At 38.2% G+C, this 12,395-nt stretch overlaps 1 protein-coding gene across 1 annotated transcript; it reads right to left on the bottom strand.

Moving 5' to 3' along the window:
- Positions 1–2,580: 2,580 nt before the first annotated feature.
- psmg1 (proteasome (prosome, macropain) assembly chaperone 1) lies at positions 2,581–10,789 on the bottom strand. Its single transcript, XM_042091608.1, has 7 exons — positions 10,568–10,789; positions 6,596–6,705; positions 6,338–6,495; positions 4,501–4,563; positions 3,833–4,031; positions 3,227–3,354; positions 2,581–2,994 (listed from the first exon to the last, which is right to left on the bottom strand). The coding sequence occupies exons 1-7, from the start codon at positions 10,690–10,692 to the stop codon at positions 2,917–2,919; spliced, it is 861 nt and encodes a 286-aa protein (XP_041947542.1). The 5' UTR covers positions 10,693–10,789; the 3' UTR covers positions 2,581–2,916.
- Between the last annotated feature and the right edge of the window lie 1,606 nt (positions 10,790–12,395).

Here is a 12,395-nt window from a genome sequence, read left to right as displayed (position 1 = left end):
CGGCTGCTGACACTGGATGGGCAATATTGCCAGCCAGGGTTCCAAGGTTCATAAAGGGGTGTGGAGGGGTGGGATTGTTTTGTAGGGCTTTTGATGGTGGCTATTACACTCTTGTTAAGTACCTGTCACAAAAAAACTGGGTAACAATATGAATTATAAATCATTTTCTGAGGGTTTATTTAGCTGGGGTCAAATTGACCCCAAGGATAAAGAGTGTCGGTAAGATTTGAGGATAACACAAGGGTTAAGCAAATTATATACAATAATACTTGTGTATTCCACTGACTTTGATATCCCATGATACAATAGGACTTTTCCCCTCTGTCAAAATGTCTGAGGTACGTACTAAGATGTTGAAATTCAGGAAGTATTAAATACTGAAGAGGACATTCTGTTCATTGTGACATGAGTCATGAGTCAACATAGAAGATGTTGCCAATAGAATCATCATACATGTATAAACAGCATGTTTCTAAGGTGTCTGACATAGCCTGGGTAAATTGAAACTAAATTTGGCTACACACCCAAAATAACAGTTAAAGCTTTGATAATGAGCCAGACATATGAAACTGAGCTCTCAAAACTGATTAGATATATCTGCGAGCTAAAAAACTAGGGTTGGCAAGCTAGTTGTGAAAACCTTGCTTCTAGCAAAAGGCTTTTTTTTTAATAGACATCATAATTTAACAGTTAAAGAAGACAGTTTGAGTGTATGAGCAATCTTTGGAACGGTTGGAACACAAAGGGGATTTCCCTCAACTGTAGCGGCAATTGAATTTACACATTATGAGGAGAGTGACTTTTTGACCCCATGATGCTTTCCAGCTGGCTGCCTCCCTCTTTACCCATCTCTTTCTTATGACGTCTGTACCACCAGATCATATAAAGAGTTTGGTTTCAAACGCTATATTTCCGTTTTTAAAAACATTAAAAAGTCATGATTTTGATTGAGTAAAAGATAAATCAAATAACAATACACAATTACATTTCTACTGAAATTACTTGGAAAACAAAATGTTTTTTTTTTATGGAAATTCATTAAAATGGTGGATATAGTGTTTTGGAACTAAACTATTCCAAATAGTTTCTTTGCCAGAAATGCCATCTAATGCATTTTGTTTTAATGGTTTTGACATGTCTGCCCTGTTCTGTGCAGCTTGTTTTCTGGGGGATTAAATTGTTTAATTTAAAGTTAATGTCAATGAATTTAGGATGAATTAGGAATGGGGAATTAGGCCTATTAGAACATTAAAGAGCTGAAAAATTCAATGGATCTATGGAAATGAAGTAGGCTATGCAATTTAAACTTATTTGTAACCATTTACATATGATACAAACATAATGAAAGATAAATTCTTGATATTCATTCGATTCTCGTGAGATTTGTTGGGCTGACATTCTTGAAGTTGCATGGCTGGTTTTCTCGGTAGCGACTCGCTACATCTATGCTGTGCTAGGTGAACGATTTGCCTATTAAAAGTTAGTTTACCATTAAATTGGCTTTGTAAAGGTTATAGTAAGGTGAAAATCTTGCATAGTGTACCTAGTGTAATATATTAAAGAGACCCAACCTTTAACATGGTCAGCCTATGAATATGTTTCATATTTCATATCTTTACTCCAGACATTATATACCACATTGTGGTATTAAAAACATTTCTTAACAATAATGATCATTTTGGTCTTACCAGGCCATCAAATTCACAAACAAGGCACCTCAGTGCTACTTTCAACAACTATGCAAATTCAGCAGGAACTGCTGCTGCCAGGCTTGCGCACCCTCCCTCAAAATGCAGAATGATCACACGCACACAGCATACTGTACATGCTTACATTCAAACTGCTTTCAGCGGTTCCAGTGTGCTCGCCAGTTGCACACCCTCTGTCAGACCTACAAAAGAAGGCTGTGGTGATAGATGTCACAATACCAAGTGACAACAACATCAGACAGAAGGAAAACAAGAAGCTTGAGAAATACCAAGGGCTGAAGAAGAGCAAGAAAAGATGTGGAACGTAAAGGCAACAGTGGTCCCAACAGTGGCGACTGGAACATCTAGGGTTGTGACCCCAGCAGATTCAAGGAACAAGATCTGAGATCTCAATCCAGAAGAGGGCAGTCGGACTAGGAACAGCTAAGATACTGCGCAGAACCCTCAAGCTCCCAGGGCTCTGGTAGAAGAGCTGTGCTTGAGGTAAGAACGACCGCCCACAGAGGGGCTAGTCGAGAATGTTTTCTTATTTTTTTTGTCCAAAGGAAAATGTATTTTCTTGTTTCATGAGAAATAAATCAGCTTTTATTGAGATCTCACCTGTTTGTCTTAAGGGACCCTAAGGAGAAATAGGATTAAATTAGAATAAACTGAGAAGAAAAAAGAGTGTTTTGAGACCTTAGCCGAAGTCCAAGTTCAACTTAATATCTTAAAATACTCTGTTTTTCTTATAAAGCCACCATCTCGCCTTATTTTTCCAAATGTTTTTTAGGAGAAACAGGTGAGATTTCATTTCACTTTGTTTTCCTATGTGTGTGTGTGTGTGTGTTTTATTATATTATGTTATTACAAAATAATGTATAAAACAAGCTGCATTAAAAACTCTCAATTTATTGTTATTCATGCTTTTCTGAGGAATCAATCAGGTTCAATGTACACACTGCTCAATGTATACATCTTTTCAAAAACATGTAAAGTTTATTTGTTTTGGGATATGTCAAATGCCAAGTGAGGTTAGGCAAGCCCCTATAATAACCATGTGGTGCAAGATATTTCATCCTACTACAACCTCTAGTGGAAGTACAAAGCTTTACAGGTTTAATAGCAATAATAATAGTTTACTCTCACACAGTCTTATCAGCATTAGAAAAATATTTATCATAGTCAAACTCTGCAAAACAGTATACAGTCAACAAAAACAGACCGTTTATGTATACAGGTTACCATGGACATCATCACAGCCCCTTGTGAACTTCTGAAGGATGTCTGTGGTTGGAGGCTCCAACTAAATGAAAGTAAAGATACAACAATGAAAGAAAGAAAATAGAAATTCAACATTAATGTCATAGACACACTAAGTAGGAATGCTGTGACATTTTAAACAAGGAATATTTATATGTTACTATACTGTTACCAAGGTACCAAATTCTCCCTGCATTATGTAACATTGCAAAACACAGCATTACAACCACGCAAGAGATTCATGACACTACACCAAATGATGTAACTGGTTTTACCTTTATACTCTTAGTCCAAGTAAGAGCAAGCTTGTAGGTTTCCATTGTGACAGAGTCGGCACTTATCACATCACTGTAGCTCTGGTACAATACAGCTGGGATCCCATGAATTTGACAATGGCAAAGCACTGCAAACACAAGACAATATCATCAAAATAGTGTAAGACTTGTGAATATAGTTAAGTGGGAGTGGGGTTGGCAAAGGTTCAAGTGTATTGAACATGTTTCCACACCTAGACGTGGCAGAGGTATGGATCATCTTCTCCTCCTTAGGAGGGATACCTTCTACATCTATTCACTTAATACTATGTCACCTAAACACCTTGAAGCAACACAACATAGTTCTATTACCTTCAAATAACGGCTTCAAACTCATTAGAGTTTATCAAATCAGTTTTGGCATGACCTTTTCTCATTTCTTGAAACTGACCTTAAATACCATTGTGTGTAAATACATTCTCTATAGAAGCACTTACTGTTATACACTTACACTTACACTTACTGTTTCCATGGTCCAATACATGCATTATCTTCACATGTATTATAACTGTCCAACCAGTGTATAAAACAACACATTCCTACCAACAGGCATTTGTGCAAAGTTACCTGCTGCAGGTAGTCCAGTGACGATATTTGGTTGTTCCAGAAAGGGACAATTTACAACTTCTTTATATGCACTAGTCTTCAGAGCACGAAGAAATGGAATGTCACTCCCATGGTGGTAGTCTGATGTTTTGTATTCTGCAATGGGTGCATCTGACAGTACTGTAACAGTAAGCCCTCTCTTCTGAAGACATGCAAACACCTGAGAGAAATAATACAAGACGAAAGTCATATGTATGCACTATACATATTAGACATGCAGGATATTGTTAAATATATCAGTAAAAGAAGCACACATTGGCTTTCGCTGCACTACTGTAGCAACTCCCCCTCTCACTCACACAGCACTGTAGGCTACCAGAGAGGATAAAAGGGCCTTTGGCAGAACTGAATCCACAGGTAAAAAGTTAAGCGAGTGCAATGGCAGAACTGAATCCACAGGTAAAAAGTTAAGCGAGTGCAACTAACCTTTCTCACCTACAATTTTGGTTCGGACCAAACTGAAAAGTCCGAGGTCCAGACCAAATGAGGTAGGTGTGAAAGCCCCCTTAATTCTAACAGATAATTTTGTATACTTCTTTTTACTGATTTTTAACACTGATCTGTAAAAGGCACTGTAAGTACACTGGTCATTACAAATATATCACTGCAACACAAATTCTGAGAGTCACCTTTTCGGTCCATTGAAACAGCTGATCTTCTGCAACGTAGCATGTGCACTGACAGATTAGTACCTGCAGAAAATTGAGACATGTAATTTGTACTTTGAAGTTAATAAAATATCAATACATGCCTATGTACTGTATGTATAATAAGGCAGTCCATGACAAGAATTGGTTAAGGATCCTCATTAGGAGCAAGTCAGACAGGTCTAGGACCTCTCATTCTAGGACTCTTATAATGTCTTATAATACACATAACAACGGCAATGCTGTATAATCAAAATAGCAAGAGCATATAAAGCACATTTAACACATAAACATTTATGTTGTGAAAACATCGGTGACCCTTCATGTGATTTCAACATGACTTCTACTTCTGCTTTACTAACTGCCACACAAGCAAGTTACTAGTGTCATTGTGCATCATAAGGTCTGCTCTTTCATGTCTACACGGTAATGACTGAGTAATTGAAACAGGATTAATGAGATGGGGAATGAGATAGCTGCAGATATTAAATGACTTGTCATTATGCCATGTCATCTCAAAACCAAATTACTTTACAATACAGGCAGTTCCACATACAACTAATATTTCAAATGAACAGACTGTAATAAGGCCTACTGCGTTATATTCAGATAGAGTTTGAGTTGAGTCAAATACAACAATATGTCCACAATACTTTGTAAAACTCATGTAAACTTCTCAAAGCTTCAGCCGTTTATCCACTCAAGTAACAAAGAACCCGCCTGTTACTTCAGAGATAAGGCCAATAGCAGAAACTGAATATAGCATTAAAAAGTACATGTGGTTCCATTAGCCTATAGTGAGCCCTTTACATCTACATAGGGACAGGGTCCCCCTCCACAGTTTCAGTCTCCATGTTTCTACTGTAGCTTGAACAAAGGACAACTTCAATCACTGCATCTAGAGAGCCTTTTACGTTATTGTGGCACTAGGCAGTCGTTGCATTTCTCCCCCACTCTTGGAAATGGAGTAGTATTCAGTTGGTGGGAATTCAGCAACCACACTACAAGATGTTACACCCTGAACAAAACCAAAACAAGCATTTGTTTGCAACTTCAACTTCTCAACGACTTCAACATAAGATCTCGTTTGTAACTATGGGCCTGCTTGTAGGTCATTACATAGACTAGCAAGTAGCATCGTTGAAAAGGGCTAGTCTTATTGATTATTTTGATGTGATTCATGATGAAGCAATGATTACTAGAATTTCCACAATGCGCATGCACAAAGGTCCAAAATATGCTACTTTTATTTACACTGCATAAGCCCCACCTTTTCTCAGTGGAACACAGAAATGCCCACGTGCCAGAAATGAAAGGCAACATCCCCTCTCTGCCAAGTCTTATAAAGATTTCTTTAATCTGTTTTCCAGTGGGAGTTCTCCACAACTATGGACTGGACTGCATTTATATAGCGCTTTTTTCAACTCCTGCAAGCACCCAAAGCGCTTTGTCATGCCTCACATTCACCTATTCACACACACATCTTGCAAGGCGCCAGCCTGCTCATCGGGAGCACTGGGGTTAAGCGTCTTGCTCAAGGACACTTCGGGAGGGGGAGTTGAGCTCGAATCAGCAACCTTCCAGTTGCTGGACGACTCCTGTACCTTCTGAGCCACTGTCGCACCAATAACTATGACTATCTTGTGATGCAAAATGCAGATCCGCCATAATTCTGCTTTGTTTAACATTGACAGTTCAAGTTGCCATTAAGATACATTTTAAGTTTGAATTTTATGTCTCTTCCAGCACTATTGGGAAGAGACACCCCTCGTTCACACAAAACTACAATCCACAAAGAAAATAACCACAGTCTACTCACAGAGCCACCTTCCTTCTGCTGGTATATCATACAGCTTGGCTCTCCTGGGGCAGGAGGGCTATTCATGAGACTCGATCCCCTGTTTCTCTCATTCCATAGAGACAGCCAGCCAACTCTGTTCCAGCTTGCAGAGTTTAAAATAAATGCTGATACAAAGCCTACGTAGAGACAGGAGTAATGTGAGATTGACAAAGGATAGTCACAGACTATTAAATCAAATATCATGCTTTTACTGTTGGTCATTTTCATGACACTCACCAGTAGCATTGGTTCCCACAGCTATGATAAGATGGGAGCAGAGAAGTGTCTTATCAGTGCAAGCCTCAACTGCTTGAGATACCTCTGGACACCATTTCAGATGGACCTTTCTGCAAGAAAATGACAGTCGTTCACTTAAAAAAAACACTAATAAGAATTCACAAGCAAGCTGATGAAGGACATTACAGGTGTGATGAGCAGCCGAGGAACAATCCACAAAGCAAGCAAGCACCTACATGAAATGTTTTTGCACAATTTTGTCTCTGTAAACAAATGGCTTCAATGTGCCATACACTACTACAACCAATCAATAATGTTGGTAATCAAAAAATGGCAAAGGTGCCTTTCATCTTGATTTCGTTAAATGTTTCCCTTTTATTGCATTATAATAAATAAACTGAGTAATATCTTTATTAACCTACATTTACACACAATGCCTCTTTGACTAATTACTTACACTTGAAGCATTTAAAAAAAAATAAGGATCAGTCTTCAGTTATAAAAAAGATAGTAACACGGAGGTTCGGGGGGGATTCTGGTTGCTAATCACACCATTTTGACATAGATTGAAGTAGTGCTGGGCGGTATACCGGTTCACACCGTATACCGGTGTATATTTTCGTTATGATATGAATGTTTAATATACCGCCATACCGGTGTATTTGATTGCACAACGTTTGGAATCCTGCGCCGCGAGACAGTGTTTCAGATGGGTACTTTTTTCACACGCAGGCATGGTGCCACTGCCAGGCATAGTGAGGGTAAACACAAAACACCTTCACAAAACTTCAGTTTTTCCCCTGGCTCAATTTCTCACAGAATACCTTAAATTGTTTCTTTAGTTAAGGAAAAACGTTAAGGGATACTGCATTGAAAGGGATTTACAGTCACTAAAATTCTATTGAGATTGTTCAACAGCTATTAATGATCTTAATCTTATCATTCATCTCACCTTAAGAATATTCGCTGAAATCATCCAGGTAGCAAGTAAAGCATGTTATAGACATGAACTGAGCAATACTAGCTGGCTAGTTAGAAATGATCCTGACTGTCATCAGTGCACCAAAACGAACTTTTTTGTTAATGTTTTGCCTAGAGAACCGAACCGAAGCTCATGACAGGCTAACAAGACATCCACATCCACATCCACAAGACATCCACATGAAGTTAACGTTAGCCTACCACTAACGTCATGTAAACCACACAAAAACAATAAGGCATGTTTCTGATAGGCAGAGTAAGCAAATTAGCAAAGAGGTTTTATTTTAAATTGTATAATTTTCAAAAAAGTATAATTATTGCAAGTTGCAATACTTTTTGTATTGGTTTTATACAAGATGTGAATTTTGCACAGTTCAAGTTCTGTATTTCGACTGCAATTGTCTTTGCATTCTGATTAGATTCTTCATTAGAATCATGAGTGGCTCTTTGTAAACAGCATCATTTTGTGGGGCCATGTAAAACTGCATGTTGGAGTTATTCTACATCATGACAGTAAAATAGAGCATCCTTATTCAATGTAGCAATTCCTCTCTCAACCTGTAGAAAATGCTGTGAACATCTGATTATGCATGAAAAAAGAAATACCGTCATATACCGTGAAACTGTAAGAATTTTGAAAAATACCGTGATATACATTTTGGGTCATACCGCCCAGCACTAGATTGTAGGGGACAGGAATGCTAATGATAGGCCCATCTTCAGTCTGACACATCATTTGAACATTATTCCATGCATTATTATACCAAATGTCATTGCTTGACTATACCATAAGATTAAGATCAAAAGCTCCCCTAAATTATAGTAATGATTAGGCGTCCAAATTTACACCCATTATTCTCTGTTGAATTGCTCACGAAGTACTTATCACACAGATATCACATGAAAGAGCAGAACTGGAGCTTTTCAATGATATTAGCGTCTAGGTGCTGTGGCGGTTCGCAAGAAAATCAACACTGGATATACATAAAATTTCATCATATTTGCAATGCATTCTTTACACAGTGCTTTGTCCATCTCCACCCATTACTCTTGGTGGTGTCTCACAAACGCTTCACGCAAGTCATGTTATTTAATTGTGTATTTCAGGTAATATCAATATAAGTGCAGTTGTGTTGTTTTGATTGTGTAAAGATAAATCAAATTACAATTACCCAATTATAGTTCCACTGAAATTACTTGGAAAACAAAAACGTTTTCATGTTGAAATCTGTGTGTGTGTGTGTGTGTGTGTGTGAGGAGAAAAGACAGGCTATGCTTTGTGCACACTGACATGAAATACATATCTTACTGCAAAACAACATTCTTTAAAGTATCAGTACTAATTAAATTAAGTATCGTGACTTTTTTCATTTTTAGGGTGTTGGTGCACCGTGTAACACTAGTACAACTCCATATCTGAAAAAGTTGTTATGTGCAAAATGCAAATTAAAAACAGAATGTGATCTGTGAATCTTGTAAACCTATTTAGCTTCAAAAAGGACAGAGAAAACATATTAAATGTTTAAAATGACAAATTTGACTATTTAATGGAAAATATAAGCACATTTGGAATTTGATACCAGCAACATCTCAAAGAAGAATCCAGGTGCTAGTCTGTCTGCATTCAACTGTCCAATATGCAAATGCTACCAACCTAATTCACCCTCAATTTCCTGATGATGTTGAATTTTTCGTTTAATGTTAGCTTCATTAGCTTGCTAAATAGCTAACTTTATATTGTCAGTAACCAACTAGTACACATTATTTGTTAAAGCTATTCAAATGGACATTCTAATGTGCATTCATGTGAGAATAAATTAGCTGCCAGTGTAACTGGAATAGCCAAAACTTGGGAATGTAATGTTATCCTTAAAGGGACACCAGGCAACGTTTTCATGTTAATTAATCATCTTCGTAAGTCGGTATATGGTTAAATGACTCATTACGGGGCGAATGAAGGCTCTCTCGCCCGCCCCTACTGCCTGTAGAAAGAATATCCCACTTGCAAGTTCGGTGTATCCTACCCGCCAACCGAAGCAGGATCAGTTTACAGCACAGCGGTAGGCTAACGAAACGCTAGAGATTGTTGCAAACGTGTGTATAATGGCAGAGCCGGCGAAGAAGCAGCGAAAACCATTGACGGAAGACGCAAAGAAAAGGAAAAGAGCTTCAGACCGAGCTAGGGGGAGTTTCGTAGAGAAAAAGCATCAGGCTTGCCTGGTGTCCCTTTAACCCTGCTGACACACAGAGAACTCTCAGTGCAAACTTTTCTTGAGCCATTTATTGATGTTTGCTTAAAGATTTAATCTAGTAAAGGTGTTTTCTGTACTAACGCAGGTGCATCTCTATTAGGTTACATTCAATCGAATGGAACGTATAGGGTTTTAATTCAGAAATTTGGGGGCGGTAACCGTGATTATGACTAGATGCCGAACAAACATCTATTGCCTGCAGGCCCCAGCATTTCCCCCCATAATTGGTTGAAACAACTAAGCCCCACATACCATAACCAAATCCAAATGGTGTATTACCAGACTCAAATTTGAGTCTGGCTACAACAGGCTAGGCCTATGGCTCGCCAGCTCAGCCCTGTTGTGGATGAAAAGATTTGACACAAAATGTGTGCATGCAGGTGGGCAATTTATTTTAAACATTACAGTCCCGGTGGGTCTTTCTCTAATTAGCCTACTGTCACTTTATTTCATTATTCGTTTATGTCTAGGTGTAGCCTAGATCTTTTTCAAGCATTATTTTTCTTTACAAAAATAAAATGCTTCTGGAACGCATTCTCGTGACGTTCGAAATGTGCGCTGAGGAGTTACTTTCGGTTTGGTACGGATAATGAAAATCGTTAAGGCAAACTAGCTACACTAGTTTGTGGACTAGAGTCGGTAACGTTTAATCCCTTATTTCTTTAGACACACGGTGGACGAGTTGCCTAGCTTTAAAACTTAGGCAGAAAGAGAAAGACTAAGGTTGCATTAACGTTACCTCTTCTCCTCTAACTCTCTCCGGATTTCTACATCTTCCTCGTTTTCGCTTTCCTCATCCTCCCGGTCGTCCTCTTCTACTGCCCTCGAGTGTACTGACAATACTTCGCCGAAAAATGTAGCCATTCTTGCCTACTTACAGTTGTGTGTGCCTACGCCAAATAGCTTAAAAAATCCCTAAACATGAGTCTCTGACAGTGCTTCGGTAGTAGTGGGCTTCATCCTGCCAAGTGACACATTGCCACCTACTGTTCTGGAGTGTAAAAAAAAAAACCCCCTAGCCCTGTCTCTCTGCTTGGTGATACAGTTATTGTTAAACAAAAACATACCCTACATTTGCAAGGATGGGATGGCTATAGGTGTTGCTGATGCCCCCCCCCCCCAACCTTTCGAAGGATTTCTCAACATGTATACAAGTACATTTCTGTGTATGTGCGTGTGTGTATGATTGTGTGTGAGCCCCACTCATCCTCAAATTCAAGCTCAATAAATTGCTCATCACTTACAGACCCCCTCAGGTGAAATCAAGTCTTAGCCTTCTTAACATGTCCGTAATGTGTTTTGATATGATACAGCATATCAGGAGCAAAATAAGCAGTCAATGCCATGCCTGAATATTTCCACCTTAAACTGACCGTTTGTTGAGAAATAAAATAAAGTTTACTGGAAATAATACAGGCAGGTCGTTAACCGATACATCATGTAATATGATACCGGGCTTCTTCATATGTAATAATGGTGCATAACGGCAGACAGTCATGCTATACACGGTGCCTAGAAAAAGTATTCAGCCCCATGCTAAAGTTGACTAAAATGAGGAATAAAAAAAAATATCTTTTGGAAATGGATCTTGATTTGCATTGAGCTCAATGAACATCAAACCAGACAATAGCTAACTGAAATACATTATGCCAATCTCTAGGGTGAAGGGTATGTGATGATGTGGGCTATTTTAATTCCAAAGGCCAAGGGAACTTTATCAGGATGCATATCCTGGATCCATTAAATAACTGGCTTTTAAAAATAAAACTGCCTGCCTCTATGGGAATTCAACATAGGTTTAACAGGTATGAATACTTATGCACCCTGTATTTTAATGAAGAACATTTATTTATTAACGATACATTATTCATTCACAAAGAAAATTGGTGTCCTTAAAGGTTGGATTTTCCTCATTTTTTAAATTAAGGCACTAAGATCCATTTCCAAAAGATGATTTTGTTTATTCCTCTTTTTAGTCAACTTTAGCATGGGGGCAGAATACTTTGCACTATCACTGTCATAAAGCACTATATAATTTTGTACACGATAAACATTACAATTATGGTATATGGTAATATACACACAAGGAGTTAAACACTCTGAGCCAAATGTAAATGCTAGGCAAAGTGCAAAGTTCTCTTTCATAAATGAACAGCATTATGTGATGTGAAACAGCTTTTAACTAACCCACTGTTGTTTGTGCTAAGGACAGGGGTTCCCAACTTTTTTGGCAGGTGACCCTATTTTGATGTCACAAAAATTGGCAACCCCAATCATTCACAACATCTCTGTTGTAACACTTAGTTGAAAGTGGTACTTTGATTTTCCCCAAATGTCCTAGCAAGCTAATTTGTTTGTCTATCTCTGTGCGCCGTCTGGTTGCTACTTTGTTTGAAATGTTGACATGATTACGTCAATCAGGCTTGTTCTATGTAATCTACTTTCAAATGTTTATATTCTTGCTGCAAAAGGACCCGATTCACATAGACATACAAAAATTGGTGTGCTTATAGGCCTAGCCAGAGACTTTCTAATGAGACACAGCACTCAAAAAATCCTCCATAGAA

The sequence above is a fragment of the Alosa sapidissima genome, chromosome 5 (assembly GCF_018492685.1).
Source record: "Alosa sapidissima isolate fAloSap1 chromosome 5, fAloSap1.pri, whole genome shotgun sequence".
In the NCBI taxonomy this organism is placed as follows: Eukaryota; Metazoa; Chordata; class Actinopteri; order Clupeiformes; family Clupeidae; genus Alosa; species Alosa sapidissima.
This window is presented reverse-complemented; position numbering and strand designations above follow the sequence as displayed.